A 22,331-nucleotide genomic window follows, 5' to 3' on the forward strand; every position below is an offset into this window, starting at 1 on the left:
AATTGCACCAAAAGCCTATTGACATTAAACACATCTTTATAGCAAAAAATAAATGAAAATCATGACATAAAACAACATAGAGCACCAAGACTGGTCATTGAAATGCATCAAAAAGTTGAATGAAGTATGTCACTAACCATTTGCAAACAGGAGATGTACGTTAAGATACATGATGAGCCATGAATTATATATTCCATGAATCATTCAATGAATGAAGGAAAGGAAAACAGTCGCTCTTTAAGTCGATAAAAGCAGCGACAACTGAAGACAACTGTTGATAAAAACGACTTTAAACTACTGCACTGGTGTTTCTATAGAGACCTTGACGTGGAGAAAGTTTCCCCAGAATCTTAGAATTAGATTTTTATTCTAGTAAAAGTCTCACCTTCCCGTCCGTCGAGTACCTGCGACTGTGCTGCGCTGCTCCCGCGCTCTGGTTCATGTTCCCGCGAGGATCCGACGCCGACGAGATAGAACAGTCCGGTCACTTTCTTTTTTTTAGAATCCCACCAGAACCAGGACAGATCCAGATGTGCTCCTTCGAGACGCTCAGTGGAATGACGCGCTGCGTGCGCGTGAAGACTCCAGCTGCCCCCCACCACACACACACACTGACACACACACACACCCTTCTTCTGTGCGACCACCTTCACACCTCAACACGGTTCGATACGAACAAAAAAAACTTCCAGCGACTTAATCTGTCAGGATTTGACTTTTTAGAGAGATTAAGGTCCGGTTGGTGCACCACGTGACATGGCGAGGCAAATAATGACGATTAAAAAAAATAAATAAAAAAAAACAATGGGAGGGAAAAATTCGTGAAGCTGCTGCAGGTTTGACTTCATGTTTGGACTCATGTTACAACCACAATTTCATTGTCAAGCCTGGAGAAAAAAAAAATGGACTGTGGAGGCGGTACTTTTATGGCAGGTGTGTTTGTTTATCTGTGCCAACAACATTTATTTATTAGAACGTTTAAAAGTCACCTATTTATAGATATTTATTAATATATTGAGAATGTATTCATCTAGTTGCACATGTGTCAAACTCAAGGGCCAAAAATATGGTACACCCAACTCATTTCACTTTTGCCCCCGACAAGAGCTTTAAAATATAAAATAAGATCAGAATTTAACACACAGTTTGCAAGAACTATGACAGAAAGTGGCTTCATGTGCTTAATCTAAGCTTTGCACTTGTGTTGGTATCATTGATAATGAAGAGATTGTTTCACAAGAGACAAAATAGCTCTTAAAAAAGAACAGATTTGATTTTGGAATGCAGATAAGTTTCCCTAAAAACTAATCGTCTTTCACATACAGGGGTGTTTTGACCGCTCTTGTTTTTTAAATCTTATTGTGATTGTGTGTCAACCCATACATGTGTTTTTGCTTTTGTGTTTTCTTCCACAGGTGGGTATTGACAACTGTTTGTATCTTTGTTTTTGTTGGGGTTTTTTTGTATTCTGCTCCTTAGTTCTACTCAGCTGTGTTAGATCCGTGTTGTCGTTACGTTCCTGTTACTAAATATCTGTTACATTTCCCTCAACCCACTGTCTGCCTTGTGTTCTAGCCTGAAAAATGAAGGATGACATTGAGAAAAAGATAAAACAATACAATTGGCTCCATAGAAAACGAGGGAGAAACGAGGAGTTGTGACAGAAATTTACTGAAACTGAAACTGGCTGATATGCTTTAATCTGATTTTTGCAGTTGCGGTTTCGCTGATATTGAAGATTTCAGGGATTTTTCTTCAAAGGAAAGACGAAAAATATATTGAAAAAGAACAGATTTCTTTCACATGCAGGGGGGTTTTGACCTTTTTTTTTATCTTTTTCCGAATCTATTTGATCTATTTTTTGACTTTGTATTGACTTCTGCCTTTGTTTTTTAAAATGTTGCTATCTGCTCCTTAGTTATGTTCCATTGTGTTTGACCCTTAGTTTATTTATTTAATTCCTATAACTTGTTCTTGTTACATTATCTTCAACTCATTGTCTTGCTGGTGTTCTGCCCTGAAAAATAAAGTATAACGTTGAAAAAGAAAAGCAAAAGTAATAAAATTGGCTCAATGAAAATAGGGGAGAAACAAGTATTGTGACAGAAATTGTCCGTGAGTATGTTTTACAGTCGGATAATAAAAGTCAAGTCATCATTTTTAGTATTTAAGCAAATAATCTGCATTACTGCTGAAATTATAAAAAAATATGATAAACTGAGCCTTACTTAACATAAAGTCTCACAATCGGAGTTATTGACTATAGTCAACAAATATCAAGCCCCTGACCCTGATTTTTTAAAAACATTTTGGTCCCTGATCTGAGTTCGATGCCCACGATCTCAGGACTAGACTCGACCTCAACAACAGTCCAGATCACACCTGAACGTCAGCTGCTCCATCATGTCAAACACACGCCAAGTGTCACGTCAAGACCCTTTAAATTCCCTCGCCATCTGCCAAATGTTCCACCACCGAAGTTAAGATGGATCATCATTTTCTCATCAACACCTCATCTTTGCAACTTCATAGTTTCAATGGCCACCTCCAGAGCTGCTGCTGATCCAGGATCTCCACCAAGGATCCAGTTTCACTCCAGCACCCTTCATGGACTCTCACTGTTTCCTCCCTTAAATCGGGATATTTAGTTATGCTTTTGTGGCTTTTAATTCAAAAAGAAAAGTCCTTTGAAAATCTTCATGAAGATATTCATTGTCACAGAGATGCCACGAGGCATTTCAAACTCTCCTGCTTCCTGCTGACCTTTCCCTTTTGGACAGCGCCGCACTTCCCCTCACACCTCGCTCTTCCATTCATCTAAAGGTCTTCACCTGGATTCTCTCTTTTATGTGCACATGGAACAAAAACCCTGCACCTCACATAAGATGGAGCAGAAAAGTAGGTCTTCTTAAATGTATTTTTTTTAAGCTAAAATGAAAAATATGACCCATTTTCTGGATGTTTATGAATCCGACGATCAAGGAGTTCAATAATATTCATCAATAAATTTTGTTCTGTTTCGTTATGAATACTTCCCTGAAACACTGGGATGATTTGTGAACCCAAGTGTCTGAGGTGGGGGGGGGGGGGTGATGAGGGGGTCGTCGGTCCAATCTGCAGCCGGGGATTTGAAAGAAGCTTCCGAGCGACGGAGCGGGAGAATAAGCAGATTCTGTGTTCCGGCCCGTTTGGGTGCCAAACGCTCTAATCCCCTGACGCTTGTTACATGGCCGGCAGATGAAGAGCCGCTGTTACGCAACAATGAGGCTCGTCTGTGTTTGACGTCAGATTCCGATGGATGCTTTTTGTGCTTCCCAGAATAAACGGCTTTGATTTGTTTGTACTGGACCCTAGGAAGCGGCGGGGATAAAAAAAAATCAGGAACGATACTTTCTGAGCATTTAATCCAGGAATCCAAAGGTCTTCTTCTCCTGTTCCTCTAACTTTTTACAAGCAACACTTTGGAAGCTTTTCTACTGAGGCGAAAGTTCTCAAAATGAATTCAGTGGACCGGCTACTAAGCAGATTGGATTTCCGAGCTCTTAACTGTTAAGCGTTACCGCTTTACAGTGAGAAGGTTGCAGGTTCACTTCCAGCTAGAGGTCAATTCTCGTTCTTTCTTTGTAAAAACAGTACCTTTGCTCCTGGAACTCCAGTTTCTTCTCACAGTACAAAAACATACAGAAATTGATTGAATACCAAAGTTTTTATATGAATGGTCTTGTGTGCTCTGTCACAGGCTGGCAACCTGTCATGGGTGTCCCCAACCACTCACCCTAGATAGCTGGGATAGGCTCCACCCACTTTCAACTCTTTTAAAGGGAAAGTTTACCCAAAATTCCCATTCCAGTTTCTCAGTTTCGACTCACTTTCATGTTGACTAAGGGTTGGGATTATTTTCTCCCTATGACGGTGGTAAAAGGCGCCAACTTTTAATCGTTCTTTTCGTCCAAAAAGACACTTGAAAACATCTAAATACCTCCATACTGCTCGTCTGTAACATCCCTCTTGTATCGAAGCCTCAACATTAAAAAATTGTTCAGAATTTTTGTTTATAAATCTTGAGGTAACGGCTAAAATATTAACATGCTACAAAATGGGAAACAGTCGAGGTAAATCTGGCGAGTGTCGAGTGCAGACACCGGGAGCTCATGCCAGACTGGGGTCACGACCTTCAAATAGACATACAATTCTGCCGGTAACTCCAAAGAGAGACAATTTACTTTGAAAAGGATCCCAACTCTTGGTCGACATTATAAAATGAGTGAAATTTGAATTTTGGGTGAACTTGAAAGTGAATAAGTGTCAGAAAATAAATGAATTAATTTGAGTACTAATTTGAAACATACACATATTTTTTATTAAATATTTTTAAAAAATAGAGGAAATGGAAATAAAAATATATTTATCTTTAAAGTTAAATTTAAATATAAAAAACAACAATGATAAATACTACAAAATAAAATTGGAGAATATTTGTGAAAAAACATTTTGGTCATCTCTCAGACACATGATGATCATATTATTATTTCGGACTTCATTAGGACCACATAGATAAGTAAAAGTAAGTAAGTAAGTAGGTAATAAAGTAAGTAGGTAAGTAAGTAAGTAATATTTGTAGAGCGCTTTTCTAGACCAGGGTTACAAAGAGCTTAAACAATCAAAACAATACTCAATAAAATATATGCTTAAAAGATCAAGACAACACCGAGACAAACACAGCAGTGTCAGAGAATCAAGGAAAAACCTGCACGAATCAAAGTGTCTTAAGATGTTTCTTGAACAACAACAACAACAATCACTGCAGAGTTCTGTGTAAAAAGCCCATGAAGACCCTCTCTGCTGGGATACACCGAAAGTTCTTGGTAATGGGATGATGGAGGTTCCATGAGATATGTGGGCTGGAGAACATCTATGATGGTATCCAAAGTTCCAAAAGGTTATTGAAAAAAAAAGAAGAAATGAAAATCTTAAATCACAAGGTTTACTTCAACATGGTTATTTCCGTTTGCAGCTCAGGTGAGTTATTCAACTTTCATCTAAAAATATCCGACAGCTCTCTTACTTCAATCGTCTCATGGTCCCTCTGAGAGTTTCCACCTCTGTCACGTCATCATCTATTTTATTTTTCACACGCGGCATGGATTTATGTTCAAGTGCTCCCAGCAGCCGTGGAATTGCCATCTTCATTAGAGCCAGCAGCTCCTGGTTGCTATCGTGCGAGAAGAATCGGTTTCCTCTGATGGAGTCTAGTGGCTCCTGTAGTCAGTAGAAAGTATTTTTACTTAATATAGAGATTGTCAGGGGAAAGAAAACATTTACGTAGGAGATCACCTTAAATATTGATGAAAAATTCAACTTAATTCTTACTTAAAACTACTTGAAATTATCTATTTTTCATCTGGCATTTCCAAAACCATCATACAGGGAATCAACCTGGCCTTTATTTAACATTAATTAAAACTAATAAAGAACGCCTTCATCTCACTTTTATAGGCTGGCTTTTATGTAATTGAATTCAATACAATTTTTTTAGTCTCATTTAATCATTTTATTACATATAAGTAACCTTATTGATCTTGTCTTGTATCTTAATTGTAATGTAATGTGTCATTAAATGAATGTTTCTTTTATTTCTGCTTCTCACCGTGTGACTGTTGAATGTTTGAAAGGCGCCGTGAATAAAATTATGACTATAATTATGATGTCTTCGCCTCCTCTCTGCACGTTACCTTCTTCATTCTTACTATTCTGTATGTTCATCCATGAATAATGAAGGAGGGGGGAAGTCTCCGAGGAGCTCGAAGGTACTGGGTCAAGGGTAGACTTGGTCTCTGGAGACCGAGCCAGAGTCCGGCACTGCCGCATATGTCAAGACGTATCTCTGGAACCGAAGGTGAGTAGACCTGCAGTTTTTTCGGAGAGATTTTTTGATCATCTTGAAAGTCTCCGTCCGGAGATGAATCACAATTAACGTGAGCAGGAGCTCTGAACATAATGTGACGACTCTCTTTAAACAAGGGTACGTGTCTTGGATGATTAAATATACTTTATGTTCCTTTCCTGACAAATGTTAATGATATATTTCCTTTAGCTCGATGAGAAGTGTAAATCACGTGATCCCAATTCCCATCATGCTTTGCAGCAGATTGATTTGTGTCCTGATTGTAAACTCATCAGGGATAAAAATGTCGTCTTCTGGTCCTGACACACGTCGTACATCAGATCTATTGACAACGTGCTGAGAAGCAGATTTCCAAATGGAGTTGCAGGAAACACAGTTTGGATCTGCTTAAAAAGGCAACGTTTGGTCACATGACCAACAAAGTTAGAGTGATTAATATTTATACAATGCATCTCCTTTTCAAATTAAAATATGTTAAAATTCAAGCAGCAAAAACAAATAAATAAACTCATTATTGTTTGGTTTGGGTTCTTCTCAATATATTTATCTGTCTTCACTTCCAAAATTGTAATTTCCTCCCTGCAGTCATGTTTGGTCGCTCTTTCCTGCAGCTATTTTTTGTTTTTCCACCGTTTGTTCTCCCAGAGGCGAGGAAATGAATTAAAAATACCCACCTGCTGAGAGTTTTACATAAATTCATATGCTGCTAATATTCTGCCGGGGCTCTATTTTTAGAAAAGTCTTATTTTGGAATCGTTTTTTTTTTAATTAGTTTACTTTCCTTTGAAGATTTTACAGAAGACAGTTTTGCAGCAGTCGTTTACAGGAATATAAACAGAGTGTTCAAATATTCTGAATTGTTGGGATTTTGATTATTATCTTTGTCAGTTTTAGGTGATAGTTTTTACCCAGTTTTACCAAAAATATAAACTGTATATCTTATCCTTCTATTATTATGTGCTTAAGATTTCATAGAATAGTATCTTATATTTAAACAATAAATTGAAATATCTTTTTATTCAGAACTTATTTAAAATAGTGTTTGAGCCACAACTCTAAATAACAACCGATAAAGTTTGTTTTTCTGCAAAGATGAAAGATGATAAATAAACATTGACTCAGTTTGAGGATTCCTAAGTGCCGTTATGAAAAGAGATCAAGGTTAGGGTTTGAGCTGAAGAAACTTCACAAGACGTGATCGTTGACCAAGACAGACACCTGGAGAAGATTGTATAAACTGAAGTTTTGCTTTTTCCAAACACAAGGACGACATTATCCACCGAGCAGTCTGGTTCATTTCAAACCTGTCCTGGTTCCTAAATCCCGAGCTGACTTGTGTTTGCACAATCAACAGGACATTTTCTGCGTTGACAGGGCGCTCAGTTTTACTCTTGGACCAATTTTCTACGAAGAAAAATAAAATTGGTTTTAAAAAACAATATTTATATTTTTTAATAATCTGTCATTTTATAAAGCACTCATTTTTCACTATAGAGTGGTCAAAACACATGATTGTAAATAAAAAATATAATCTACTAAGATACAAATGAATAAACTTAAATTTAGGAGAGCATGAGAAATTAATTTTTATTTACCTCGAGATGTATTCACCACATGTTATTGTTATTCTCAGAGCTGCCGCAGGGGGCAGCAGTAAGCATCTCGATCCTCGAGTCTACAGCGGCAGCAGCGAAGAGGAAGAAGCGGCGCAGTCATCATGCCTGCAGCTGTGATTATGGAGGAGAATTTTGACAAACAGTTAGAACATTGTGAAGCTCAAGAGCTAGAGGTGAGAATCTTTTTTATCTTAGACACCCGAAAAACGACCTTATCCCTGCGTGTCTTTGATATGTATTATCGCTTCCTGCTGGCTGAAGCTAACGTCAACAAGGCTAATATGTTAGCATGCGTCGGTTAGCTTGAAGCAACTTAACCGTTTGGAAGAAAATATACACTTTATTTAAAGAGTTGTTTACAAAATTACAATAGACACATGTATTCTCTCAATACTTCTGTGAATAAATTGGTGAAATTGTGTAATTCGTTCGGGTGGCAGGTGTATATATAGCTGTTGTTCTTCCTTAAAGTAATTGAATGAAAATAAGACTTTAATTCAATGTTTTATAACGTTTTAAAGTACACTTTCGTTTTGGAATGTGAATAATTGTACGGTACTTGGATTGAAGCTAAATTAAAACATTATATTGCAAGCATATAAAGATGTGTCGAAGCTTGGAAACGACATAGTCCACTAAAGTCTTACTTCAACTGTAGAGTATCTTGAGATAGACTTTGTTATGATAAGACACTTAAAATAAAATTGAAATGAATTGAATAATAACCAAACTAAAGATGATCTAGAATATTTATTTAAAATCACCAGCTCTGTAACATGTGGTTATAGGATCTCATCCAGGTTGTTAAATCAGCATCTTTGAATAAGATACATTGATTCCGGTTCTGATTAAATAGTATGAAAAGAGAAATAAAGGAACGCTTAAATACATATAATGCTGAAGGATCTGTTATTGTATAACGTTTATACATTGTGTGTTAATATAGGCTTTAAATGTCAAGGCTATCTTTAAATGTCAAGGCTATCTCTAAATGTCAAGGCTATCCATCTTTAATATGTTAAGACTATCTTTCACTCAATGAGTGCGTAGGTTCATAAATATAGGTTCATAATATATAGTGTGTTTCGTGAATAAACCATGATGTCATGAATAATTTGAGTGCATGTAAGTACATTAAATATGATTTCCCCATCCAATGAAGTCTACCACACAGCTTAAATATTGTTGTTGTATTTTGAAAAGTAGGGAAGCGGAGCTACAGAAATTGACAACATTCAAAGTTCCTGAAAAGGCTGAAATTGTCTGTTGTTGGGGGCAAAAACTTTAGTAAAACCCGTAGCTTGTGTTGATCTTTCAACCGCATCAACAAGTACAAGTATTTTGTGCTAAATAAGACACTAAGCACCTTTACCAATAAACACAAACTATGACTCTCAATAATATATGTACACAATATGGTGGTTTACGTAAAAACATTTTCAATTGAAAGATCAAATGTGTTCACTGCACATTTTTTGGCAGTTTAAATGAAATTTGTTAGAGTAATACTTCCCACACAACTGTAGTTCGCACCTTTTTCATTAATTGACTTATGGCGACGGAAAAGCATTTAGACCCCAACAATTATTGAGTTTAGTGTTTCATCTTTGTGTGCTTGCTTCTCACAGGCTCCAGGGGGCATCGCTACACCTCAGGTTTACGGTCATCTTCTGGCACTTTATTTACTACATAATGACATGTGAGTACGATTTATTTCATAGTGTATGTATTGAACTAATGTTACGAGCTATATTGATGCAAATATTTTGATGAATTTAGTTGTTTTTTTTTAAAAGGCATTGCTTTTTGGCATTTGATGCTTTTGTCTGGTGTATTTTGTCACTTTAAATAAGTTTGGTATTCTGTCATTGTAAAAAATAATATAAATTGGAGTTCTGTTATTTGTTGGATGAAAAAACCCAAACATCATTCTTGTAGAAAAAGTGTATTATCAAAACGCAACGTACAAAGTAAATCTCTTTAAGAAAATGCTGTCCATATTGTCCAACAGGAATAATGCCAGGTATCTTTGGAAGAGGATTCCTGTAGCAATTAAAACGGTAAGTTGAGAAACGACACACTCGACACTAATATAGCAACAAAGGTGAATTAATGCGTTGGCTTTTAATAGCTGTCTGTAAGTTGAAAACATTGCAAAGCCTTTATGAATGAACCAGTGTTGTTTTTCTTTGTGTATGTGTTTTGCAGGAGCATCACTTCAACGTTTAAATAGACTTGAACAAACAACAATAGCAGCTGTAACACAGTTTGCATCATGGGAAAACATAAGTTAATTCTTTCTAGATTCTAATAAAATAATATTTCCTATATTATCATATTTCCTCAACTAGAATGTCAGTACAATTGTTGGTGTATCAATCAATCCTTGGTGTAAAATCATGACGTTAAAAAAGGACGTCCAGTAAAATCACAGTTTTATTTTTTTACAACTTTAATGTCTGCAGGCAAATCCTGAGCTATCAGCGATCTGGGCCGTTGGCCAACGTATCTGGCAGCGAGACTTCCCGGGGATCTACACCACCATCGCTGCTTTCCAGTGGTCAGAGAACATTCTTCCAATCATGGAGGCTCTTCGAGGTATCTCTTCCCTCTTATTTTAAGATAACATTATATACCCGTAACCTCTAGTATGAATGAGAAGACGAACTCTTTACCTCAGAAAATCTGTGATACACATTTGTGTCCTTTTTTCATTCACAAGAGTTAATTTTATAAGGTTATAGTAAAGAGGGATCGTAAGCATGTCTTAACTTTTACTCTCTCTCTTGAGAGCACTCACCAAGTATTCATTAGAAGTGTCCAACATAAAAGGTAATGATCTTCTTTTTTTTTTTCCTCATCCTTCATTTCTCACCAATTTACTATATATGCCTGCAAGTGACACAGAGCTGCTATTGACCAATGAGCTGTGTCTGTTTCGTTCATGTGATCTGGGCCTCAGAGGGGAAATAGTTTTGAGTCTATATTGACAGCAATGACTAACAAGGCTTTATTACTTTATAACTGATTGTATAAGCGCTTTGTGACCCTGGTCTGGAAAAGCGCTATACAAATAAAAATTACTTACTTACTTATAAAGATACGCAGGGGTTTGATGTTAATGTTAATTACAAAATAATAATGGTGCTGCTTCGTAGTATTACTCCTCAATGCGTATTACTGTGGAGCCTCACAGAGTAATAGTAAAATAGTGAAATTGGTTTCGGGGTCAATATGTAAAACCACAGTTAATATTTATGGGGAACTGTCTATATTATTGGAAAATTAAAAGATTTTAAGTTGTATAGTCCGAAAAATACAATCAATTAAATGATGTGTTGCATGTGTTATGCTAGCTATAGTTTATATACAGTGTTTACACAATTTTTTTCTTGTCTGATAACTACTGAAAGGCGTTTGCTGTTATGGGATTAGAAGGTGTTTGAATGGGGAAAAAAGATTCTGAGTACTATTCATTGAGAACCATAGCTCAGCTGACACAACATTGTTGGTAATTTTCTACTTATGAACTGATGAACTTGATGATACTGATTATTCTTGACGGCTATAAACCATCGTCATGACTTCATTAATGAAGTTTTCAAAAACAATGTATCGTAATATACTGAGAAATGTGTTTTTATGAAGTAATAATTTCCCACTATGTCTAGTTCAGAGCTCAACTGTCCAGTAACTACTCTCTCCCCAACATCCTCGAGTACACCGCTTGTGACATCGCGGTAATTTGAGGCCTGGGTTTTAAATTAGACTGTTAATGCACAATGATCCTCATCAGCATACCAGTATTGTGTATTATCCATGCTTCTGCTCGCATTGAGTTTGAATAAAGAAATCTTTTAATCGGTTAAATCTTCCTACAATGACAATTGTTCCTGGGTCATTTCATTCCTTGTGCAACAGTTTAAGAATAGCGTTGCACTGGTGTTGATGCTGTCGCATGTTGATCTTCTATGAACGCCAGGTGTCAGTCAGCAGACGCTTGTACACAACCTGTGACGAAATCTGCCAAAACAACATCGTTTCATGTTTACTACTTGAGCATGAATGAGACTCCAGCACTGGCCAAATCAGTCACATGGTGTTTTGCAAAGTTATGAAGCTGTATTTCACGTCTAATTCTCTTCCTTGAGTATTTAACCAGCAGATTTTTATGTAGATTTTATATATGCTTTTAATACTGTGAAAGGTTTATAGTTGATGGGCACAATATTAAAAAAATATATATATATATATATACTGTATATATTATGAAAGCTTATGATCATTATTTTTAATTTTCCAGGTAGAAGAATTATTGTATATTAGTTTAAAATCCCAAGGTTTTTTTCTTTACACCTAAAAAATCTAGATAATGAAATAAATAAATGTGTTTTTCAATGTAGAATTGAATTCTTCCCTCATCATTGCACATACGCAGCAGTTCCCTAAACTCTTTCTTTAGTAATTATTTGTATTAATAGTATTCAGTGAATTAACTAGGACAAGCGGTGGCCAATGTTCTAAAAAAAAAAACAATTACATTTGCAATTTTTCAATTAGTCATTCAATGATTGATTATCCGTGTACTCAAAATTATATTGAAGAGCACGGCAGGCCCAGCATATTTATTTAATAGTCTTGCATCCGCTCTTGTTAGATATATCCCATGAAAATTAATTGGTTTTATTGCACAAATCCACAAAGGTTAACATCATGTTTGCTTCATAAGTCTGTTCTGCATCAATGATCTAAGCTAAGCTCTTACTGCCCACACAATGCGATGTGAGGCAGTGTTTTTGTGTGTAATTTTTTTGTGTTCCAGTTTGGTTGATAAGCTTAAGTCAACAATTCTTTAGAGAAAATAATCTTCATTATTCTCTGTTTGACTTTATTCTCATCATCAGTAGATTCTGTTTTATAGATATACTATTTATATTGGAAAAGAAATTCGTCTTTTTTTTGTAATCCAAAATATGTTTTGTCTGACGTTAATTGACGTAATTGAGGTCTGCGCACATGTTGTATAACGTCATGGGTGTTGACTTGGACTTGTTTACCGAATTGCAATCGGTTCCTCCTGTAGTCGGTCACATGGAGCCTGTTTATCTCCACTCTATCCATTCTGTCTGTGGAAGTTAGTGGGGTCGCTGTGCCCACTAGGACATGTGACACATGAAACGCTGGGCGAGTGGGGGCCAGTTCTCTGAAAGTATTCCAGGCAAGCAAGCAAACAGGAATGTGTGCTTTGGTTGTTGGTATCAGATGTCAGCAGCTGTGAGTGGGCTGTATAAAGGACAGAGCTCTAAGCCCCTCCACCAGAATAGATATCAGTCCCTCACCGGTCACACTAAAGACAGCAAAGAGGCTCAACTTTATAGCCGACGGAGCGACTGCAGCGTTTCCCTCAGAGGAAAGCAAGAAACAGTCCGAGCTAACCACAACGAAAAGTCTTTCCGCTATGGATGTTCAGAGGACAGGGTCAATGGTTCGGCCTCCCAGCCCCATGGACAGCCTGGAGAAGCAGCTGAGCTGCCCCATCTGCCTGGAAATGTTCACGAAACCGGTCGTGATCCTGCCCTGCCAGCACAACCTGTGCCGCAGCTGTGCCAGTGACCTCTACGATTCACGAAACCCGTACCGCTTCTCCGGAGGCGTCTTCCGCTGCCCCACCTGCCGCTTTGAAGTTGTGCTGGACCGCCACGGAGTTCATGGGCTCCAGCGAAATCTGCTGGTGGAGAACATCATCGACCTCTACAAACAACAGCAGGAGGGAACAAACACCGGAAACAACAATGAAACCAACCTGAAACCAAAGGAGTCCAAAGAGCCGATGTGTCAAGAACATGAAGATGAGAGAATCAACATCTACTGCACAACCTGTCAGGTACCCACTTGTTCAATGTGCAAAGTGTTCGGGCAACACAAGGATTGCGAGGTGGCGCCTTTAGCAAGTATCTACCAGACCCAGAAGGGGGAACTGAGCAACGCCATCGATACCCTTGTGGCCAGCAATGGACGATTGCAGTCGCTGCTCAACCAGATGGAAGATTCATGTCGTGATGTCCAGGAGAATGCCCAGCGAGCCAAACAACGCTTGGCCGAAAGCTTTGACCTGCTCTACGCCGTGCTTGAAGAGCGTAAAACCATTTTGCTGGAGCAAATTGGCAAAGAGCAAGATGAGAAGGTGGCCTCCTTACGTGCAATGGCTCAGCGCTATGGTGAACGCCTACAATCTACCACAGAGCTCACAGACAGTGCGGTGAGAGCCCTCGAGCAAAGCAGTGCGGCTGAGTTCCTTATGGCCTCAAAGGGCCTGATCGTGCAGACCAAAGATGCGGCCAAGTGCTCACTGGGCGAGGAGCGCCCTGAGCCCGGCTTTGAGAAGATGGACCACTTCAATTTGTCTACGGAGCTCGTTGAAGCTGTCCTCGGGAAAATGGACTTTGGATTGGCTGAGGATGAGGATTTCGAGGATGCAGAGGAAGAGGAAGAGGAAGAGGAGGAATAATGGAACGTGTTCATGGACAATCACAGTGTTTTCTTTACTAGACAAGACACCTGGCAGGGATTTAGGGATGTTGAGGTAGTATATGGTTACAGCGGATGTGAGCTGGCTCAGCTTGCCAGTACTCTCGGTGCAATATTGAACTTCAATGTCATATTGATACTTTTCCTTAACTCTTTTTTTTTATACTTTTGTACTTGTGAGCCACTGGACGCTGGTGCTAAGTGGAGAAAGTAGATTTAGATTCTCGACGAGGACTTCTGAGGTTGGGTTGTTGCAATGTAGCTGTTAGTTGTTTTGCATTCTGTCACTTTTTCCAAGTGGGTCTATTTTTATTCACTGACTTGATCTTCAATTGAACTTGAAATAAATTTGTGTGGAATTCAATCTCGTTCTGCTTCTTCTTTTTTTCTTTATTAATGAACCAGGTCAGACGCCGCAACTAATTAAGCATCCATGAGATCAAATCCTTAAAGTTCACTTGTCATCACGTCCTCCGCCTTCCACCTCTCTTACTTGGCAAGAGACGCAATTTAAAAATACGGCCATGGCTGCGTCCTGTCGGTTTGCCTTTGCTGGTGAGATGTGGGTTCTATTTTTGAGTGGTGAGAGAGTGAGAAATGATAGCAGGCACAGTAATAGACTGCCAAGAAAGGACAGGCCCGTCCCCCCTTCGACCATGGTATACAGAGGTCTTGCTCAGCAGCTCCAGCTCCCCCTGTGTCAGGAGGGCACTGAGAAAGACCAGTCCAGTTGCCACATGGCTCGTCTGAACAGGGTCAACGGGCTGCGATATAAATACACCACTGCTGGAGGACTTGGTTGCAAAAAGCCCCTTGAAATGACCTGCTTGACTTCCAAAGAGTCCACAACATATTTATTCATGTTCAACTTTAACAGATGGAGGTTTTTAATGACTAAAGAGGGTAAAATCCCCCCGAGAAGGTTTCCTGATTCATCATTAGACTGCAGACTTACTATTAATAAAACGTTTTTTGGCTGTACTACCTAAAACACAGAATCATTAGTGGTACTTTTTCTTGATTCCGATCCGACATGAGATTCAAAACAAGATAACTAAGGGTTTTATTAACTGCAATCATTTAATTCCATATGATGGGACTTGTTTTTTTGATGGTCTAGACTGCCATCGATCCAGTCCTGTTACATCATCCTAAACCAGGTTTACTAAATATATACTTTGAAATTGTTAAGAACAGATATTCAATTTCATTGTTAGATAGTCACAATTTTCCACCTTCGAAATACCGTCAAATAGATAAAAAAATTCAGTGTAAAGGAGTTTTTTTCCATCAGTGTCCAGCACAAGTTAAGCTCCTACACACACACACACACACACACACACACACACGTTTGTCTGGTGCTTGATCTTCCGCCTTATATTTATCTCTGGATGAGAAATGTTCAATACTCGGCAAGCATTCAGCAGCAGAATTTGAGGGAAACTCTCCTGACAAATTCCCCCACAGCTGTCTTTTCTCCTCCGGGGTTGTTATTATTACTAAAGCGAGCCGTCGCAAATGTTGACGCACAAACCGTTGCTAGGCGATAAAAAAAAAAAAAACTCCGAAGGGCATTACCCAGAAGCGTTTTCCCAGATAACAGCAGAGGCGTGAGTGTTGTCACGACCATCTCCTCAGACAACAACAACGGCATGAAAGAGTGAGAGTGTGGGAACATTTGAAAGTTTAAAACAATTGTGTGTTTTTAAGTGTCATTCTTTAATTTGTAGTTGTTGTAAAGTTGGGTTTAAGTTTTTAATGCAGTCATAGGCATGTAAAATATTGAAATTTGTAATGCATACATTTCTATACGGTACACATTTATTTAACAAATAAAATGACAATAATCAAGAAACCAAATAAAGTGTATACATTTTGATTGGTTTTTCTCAAAAAATTATAAGTTCAATTTTTATTAGCCTTGGACGGATTGTGTTATATACTCTAGTCAACATTACCAAAGTGTATAATAGTCCTTTTTGTTCATTTCTGGTCTATTTTTTCTTTATTAATCACAGTTCATTAAACTAACATATCTACTTGTTGGTTTTTTTTCAACAGAGGGCACAAGACAGCGAGCGTACGGACTGGTGGCTCAGGCCTACACCTCCATCACAGCCGACGACTTTGCTGCGTTCGTAGGCTACACCGTAGAGGAGGCGGTTAATGGTGAGATCGTAACCCCTTTTTTTTTTTCTTTAGAATTGTATCTCGATCTTCACTTTGGTACATCTGTGGACAGCGTCCAACTGTGACGACTTGATTTGTTCGCGCTGAAACAGAGTAGAGCAGCTAGAAATGTGGATTTTTTTTTATAGTGTGTCATCTTTAGGACGTTTAGCAAACTGATCTACTTGATAACAAAAATGATTCTGATTCTAAATTTGCTCTTGACCCACAAACACTCAGTGAGTCACTAACGTCGGAGACACAAGACCCTCGTCCTCATCGTCATAGTTTCCACCAGCAACTCGTTCACACATTCTCTCTCCTCCCAGGTGTGGTGAGTCAGGGCTGGCAGGCTGACCCGGCCACGAGGATGGTGATGCCTAAGAAGCCAGGTAGGTGGCGGTATTGTACGGTCTTTTTTTTTTTTTTTTTTACAGATCATGAGAAGATCTCCTATTCTTAGCCGTGAGTGACGGACAGTGTTCTCTCTCTCCGTCTTCATGAGACAATCGCTGTTTTATGTTCGTGACTCGAGCGAGCGCATGGTCGACTCATGCATCAGCAACACACATGGGCCAAAGATGCTAAAAATCCAGCCTCCTCACGCGCGATTCATCTAGTCACGGCGGAGGAAATGTTCCGATGGTGTCTATAGAATGTATTGGTCCTGCTGGAGTCCTCTGAACTAGACTCACTCATGTCATGTTAACTTGGCCACAACAGAATGTGACGAGGCATTTTCATCGTTCATCTTCACCAGCTTCACCTCAGCATCTTGACAGTTCGACACATCCAGTTAAAATGCAACACAACCCCCTCCTGTTTCTGCAGATCCACCCCCTGTTTCTTCGGTTCCAAACGAACAGCAGTTGGCCCGACTCACCGACTACGTGGCTTTCCTCGAGAACTAATAACCACCAAAAGCACTTCATCACGCGTCCCTCTGCAAAAAGAAGCAACAGACTCTCTCTTAAGCCCTTTTTTTTAGTGCTGGATTATTGAAGAAAACGAAGCCAATCCGGCTGTTTCCTATTAAGTTCATGCTGAAAATTGAACACAAATCATCCGTTTATATATAATTGTCAGGTTCATCATCCAGAGGAATGAATCCGACAGATTATTTAAGGATCTATTCTTCGAGAAATTTCCATTGTTCCGGTTTAATTTAAATCCACCAAGAAACAAGTCGATGATGTCACTAAAGTTTTGTCTGATAAATAAATATTTCTGTTTTCTTCCTTTTTTATTTACTTCTTTTCATTGTATTTCTGTGTTTTGTTTTTTGTTGCTAAAACCTGCTCCCTTTTCAAGAAGTTAACCAAGTTAACTCTTTTGTTCTGTTTTTGAAAAGTGTGCCACGACCGCCGCAAACTTCCAAACACGGACTCCAGCGGTGACTCGTTTGTGTTCTCGCCCGAACACATCAAATGTCTGTTTGAAACTCAAGAGTCGGGAGGTAATTGTTCGCCTTCACCACATCAGGATGTGGATGTTTTGGTCTGCGTCTCTGACGAGCAGATGGAGGCCAGATTCAAGAAGGTCCCTTTTCAAGGTTGTTTATCTTTGGATCGTCCCAAAATGTTTTATCCCTTGTGTCGTCTCGGGGTCAAGGTCACACGATGGCCTAAATGCAAATGTGTTTGAGGTATCCCTTGTGTTGTCTCTGGGTCAAAGTGAATGACCACCGGGGTCACCTTGAGCCCGAGATAACACGACTCAATTCCACAATATCACTGATATTAAGTATATCTAGACCAGGGGTGGGCAAACTCGGTCCTCAAGGGCCGCAGTGGGTGCAGGTTTTTGTTCCAACCAATCAAGAGGACACATTTTGACCAATCAGGTGTCTTACGAGTGTAATCAGTTGATTGTTAGTCTGGTGTTGCTCGTTTTAGCTGAAACCTCATTGGTTAAAATGTCCTTCCTTATCGGTTGGAACAAAAACCTGCACCCACTGCAGCTCTTTCTGGACCAGGTTGCCTACCCCTGATCTAGACCATCAGGATTGATAGTAAAAAAAATAGACTAGAATCTTTGTCTTAGAATCGATAAATATGTTTAACCCTTTTGTTAAGTCGGGGTCAAGCAGACCCGGTGGTTCACCTTGACCCAGAGACGCAACACAAAGGATACAGTGACCCTGAGGTAGAACATGATACTGCGAAAAACCTTTTAGGGTCAGAACCAAGTCTTAATAACTGCTGTATCAGGTTCTGCAGCAAAACTGGACCAAGAACTTTGATACGAATCGTGGATGTTTATAGGAAAACAAATACTTTTAACAGTCTAACCTTGAAGTGTTTTATATCAAACTAAAATATAAAAAAACATCACATTTTTTGGACCTCGTGGATGAGTGTTCTTGGCTCGTTAACCTGGACAAAACAAATGTTTTATTTTTGTTATTTTTGATGGTATCAAATCAAATAGAAACAAGTCATTGCTTTTCCTCAGTGATCCAGAATGTATTTGATTTCCTTCCATCAAATTAAATTAAGAAAATCTCCCCCGCATGTGTTTTGATGGCGTTTCAGTGTGTATAAATAGAAAGGTGTTTATGTGCACGCCGCTCCACGTGCTGACCCCAAACCGTGTGTGTGAAGCTCCAGAGTTGGTGCGCGAGCGTGAGAAAGAAAACCGACACCCGTCACTCCGGGCAGACCTTGAAGACGGACTCTAAATGTAGCAGGTGACACCGGCAGCCGCATTCAGTCCGTCTGACCGATCGAAAACGCTGAGCTGAGGCGCTTTAAAGGGCGACACGGGTTTGGACTCCATGACCTGCTGCAGGTCCTTCACTCAAATAAACGGGTGTTTGTAATCTCTTAAGAAGGGTCTCGGTGTGAGTCTGAGACCGCCAGACACAATAGACCACAGGTGTCAAACTGGTCCAGAAAAGGGCCGAGACGGTGCAGGTTTTGGATCCAACCAGTCAAGCACATATGGTTGAACCAATCAGGCGTCTGAAGACCGTAATCAATTAATTGTCAATCGGTGCTGTGTCTCAAATCGCATACTAATCTTAGTATGCTAGAAGTTAGTATGCATCAGTTTAGTATGCATACTAACTAGTACGCAAATTCTCCGCAGATAGTATGTCTCAAATCAAACCCTGAAGCTACACACTAACCGGAAATCACATGACAGCTTCTTCTTCTATTTCTATTTAACGATGTTTCAAGCAGCTGTTTGAACGCTATCACCGACACCTGCTGGCAGCACGTATTGCAACTTTGGAAAAAGAAATAAAGAAAAAATATGAGAATCTAAATAATCGCGAGATATTTAAGCTGGTATCAGCAGCGAAGACGTGTTTATCCTCCTACTGCTGCTGAAAATACACATTTAAGTATATGCATATATATGCATTTATATATGACGTAACTTCCGTTTAAAACGTCACTAAAATGGCGGCTGTTTAGTATGGTTAGTGTCCATCGAACCATGCTAGTTTTGTGGGCGTGTTAGTATGCCAATTTAGTATGCATGGCGCACTAAATTTCGCATACTAAGAATTGAGACACACTAACGTACTAAAAATACTAACTTTTAGTACGCTAGTATGCGATTTGAGACACAGCACAGGTGTTGCTTGTTTAAGCCGACGCCTGATTGGTTAACTCGCGTGTGCTTGACTGGTTGGACCAAAAACCTGCACCGTCTCGGCCCTTTTTTCTGGACCAGTTTGACACCCCTGCAATAGACAGACCTCTGAAAGGGAAAAATGTCTTGAATATTAAGGACCAGTGGTCCCCTAATGGGGGTCAGGGAACCTTCTCAGGCTTTAGGTATTTAAGTGTTAGCATCAGTCAATCAAAGGAGCAGATCCATCAGCCCTGACCCCCCGTCAAAGATACATCTGCTGAGTCCTAGTATTCCTAGCATTCACCTTTGTCAGGGTCTAGACCGGAGGATCCTTAACAATAGAAGCCCTGAAAACACAATAAACGATTTGTATAATTTCCATATACAAATGTTATTTATTTCTGCGTGATCTGCGATAGTTGACGGCCTGTTGAGGGAGCCCCCCGCCTCTTACCCTAAGTAGCTGGGATAGGAAACAACCCTATCCACCCGAGACTTAAACAGAGGAGTAAACGGTAGAAAATAAATCAATATGAGTAGAATAGCGTGAAATGGGTTTTGGGTTTTTCATACATAGAGAAAAATTAAATCATACATAATTTCAAGAAAAATAAGCTTGAAAACAACAAAAAAATGATTGTAAAAACAAATTGATAAGAACTTATAAAGGGCAAAATACCAGCTACGGGACAGACGTTTCTGCTTCACCTTGAAGCCAAATGAAATTCCCACAAGTCCCTGCCAACTGTTAAAAATATTGTAGATTCAAGGGGAAAAAAGGGCTATCAAGGTACTAGAGAATACCTCCAGGTGGAAATGACAGTGAGGCAAATGCATTTTTATAGGCCTAGAAAGAGACAGGATGCATATTGCTTTGGACCAGAAACCTCCAAAATATTACAACCAAAAATGGACTTTAAAGGTTCACAGTTTGATGGATCTGTTCAGTCGAGTCTTAGATTCAGATCCTAGACCCACTGTGGGTAACTACCTCGACTAAGATCTCACCAGGGCCACAAAATCCCACACAACGCTTGTTGTGACTAATCCGTTGAAGAGAGAGACGCAAACTTCCTGTTTGCCGAGCCGTCTTTTTCAAGATGTCTTTTATTTTGGTTCTGGCTCAGATACATGTGTTGGATCCCTCAGCTGGAATGGGTTACAGATCCAGATGAAAGTGAAGAGAGTTCTCTACTTTCCCATCGTAAACGGCAAATAAAAAATATATTTTTTTTATATATTTCTGTCACACTGTGTTCTTCCTTTCCATCTGTGTTCTTTATGAAGGAAAGCAATTTTTAATCATTTTTTAAAAAAGATAATAAGGTTCGTTCCTGTAGACGCTGGTGTTTTTCGAGACGATAACCAGCAGAGGGCGACGTCGTTTCACTCCCGAGGGTCGTAAATTCTCTTCACAGGCTGCAGCGGGTTTAATCTGGTTTATCCACTCAGAGCTCTGTCCCAAAGAGGCCGTTAAACGTTTTTTAAGAGCAAACTGTTTTTGGCGTAAGATGATGAGTCAGCGAACAGGGGGATGTGGGAGCGGAGGAGAAGGAATGATGTGGGAGTGAGAGACGGAAGATAGTGAACAACATCAAGATAAGTCCGGAAATGATTTCCCATCTCCAGATGATTACATTTTCTCTCTCTTGATGTGCTAAACATGTTGTAGGACCTATTTTTACTAAGAAAACTGCAGGTTCAAGAATGAAAACTAGCCTCAAAGTTTAATTTTTACTTACAGTTGCTTTTTATCAGCATGGCGGCAACAGATAAAATATCCACAGATTATTGCTTATGATTAAAGTACATACTTAAACGGCTCTTCCCATCTTTACATTGTACTTTAAATGAAGTTAAACCTGGTCATCTAACTGAGCAACTCTCTTTATTCCCATGTTGTTTTACTCTCTGCTGGATAGATTCGTGTAATAGAAAGAGTCTGGCCATTCAGGGGCAACGATATACTGCGATACTGTAGTAACAAGTATATATGTGTAGTATTGTCGAGTACTTGACTCTGGTTTAGTAGAATTTACAGACCAGATGACTCTCAACTGCTTTCATTTGTTTTCAAACCAAAATGTGTCCAAACATCAGCTTTAAAGGCTGCTGGAGTCACTGTATCCTCTCGTCCTCAGTCATCAACAGGATTTGTTTTTTTCCTTTTGCTGCAGAGGATGTAAGGACTGCTTCCATGGAGCTGAAGTTAAATTCCAACACAAAAATGAATAAACACTGTGGATATGTACAATATATGTTTGAAATGTAACTATTTATATTTTAAAAATAAAATGTCATTGGAAAGCTTTAAAAAAAAATTGATACAGTGCTGTCGAATAGTAGAGTATTGTGAAAAGAAATATTGTGATATATGGCTGTATCAATAACACCCCTCTAGTTACAAGACTCACTTAGGATTGTAGGATTCACCAATAATTTCCTGAGCCACTTGAAAGAATTAACTAAAGAAGTAGATCAATGACTCAGTTTAATGTACCAAGTTTGATTGCAAAACTCAAAATCCA

The 22,331-nt window shown here is 39.1% G+C and overlaps 3 protein-coding genes across 4 annotated transcripts in view; 2 read left to right on the forward strand and 1 right to left on the reverse strand.

Moving 5' to 3' along the window:
• The window catches only part of LOC148068154 (inactive dipeptidyl peptidase 10-like), a 68,520-nt gene extending 67,949 nt beyond the window's left edge, over positions 1–571 (reverse strand). Inside the window, exon 1 of one of the 2 annotated variants that reach the window (XM_087804828.1) lies at positions 386–571. In XM_087804828.1, the coding sequence (XP_087660954.1) occupies positions 386–442 (57 nt within the window). In that variant the 5' untranslated portion in view covers positions 443–571. The remainder of the gene's footprint in view (positions 1–385) is intronic. The other variant, XM_087804829.1, reaches the window with a different exon arrangement.
• Positions 572–7,597: 7,026 nt separating this feature from the next.
• Positions 7,598–17,464, forward strand: cops8 (COP9 signalosome subunit 8). The gene is made up of 7 exons (XM_087803998.1): positions 7,598–7,694; positions 9,150–9,220; positions 9,533–9,581; positions 9,987–10,119; positions 16,111–16,218; positions 16,548–16,610; positions 17,050–17,464. The coding sequence occupies exons 1-7, from the start codon at positions 7,623–7,625 to the stop codon at positions 17,127–17,129; spliced, it is 576 nt and encodes a 191-aa protein (XP_087660124.1). The 5' UTR covers positions 7,598–7,622; the 3' UTR covers positions 17,130–17,464.
• trim63b (tripartite motif containing 63b) lies at positions 12,560–14,377 on the forward strand. Its single transcript, XM_087804506.1, has one exon. The coding sequence runs from the start codon at positions 12,980–12,982 to the stop codon at positions 14,027–14,029; it is 1,050 nt and encodes a 349-aa protein (XP_087660632.1). The 5' UTR covers positions 12,560–12,979; the 3' UTR covers positions 14,030–14,377.
• Positions 17,465–22,331: the final 4,867 nt, after the last annotated feature.

The sequence above is a fragment of the Callionymus lyra genome, chromosome 12 (assembly GCF_982586985.1).
Source record: "Callionymus lyra chromosome 12, fCalLyr1.hap1.1, whole genome shotgun sequence".
Lineage (NCBI taxonomy): Eukaryota > Metazoa > Chordata > Actinopteri > Syngnathiformes > Callionymidae > Callionymus > Callionymus lyra.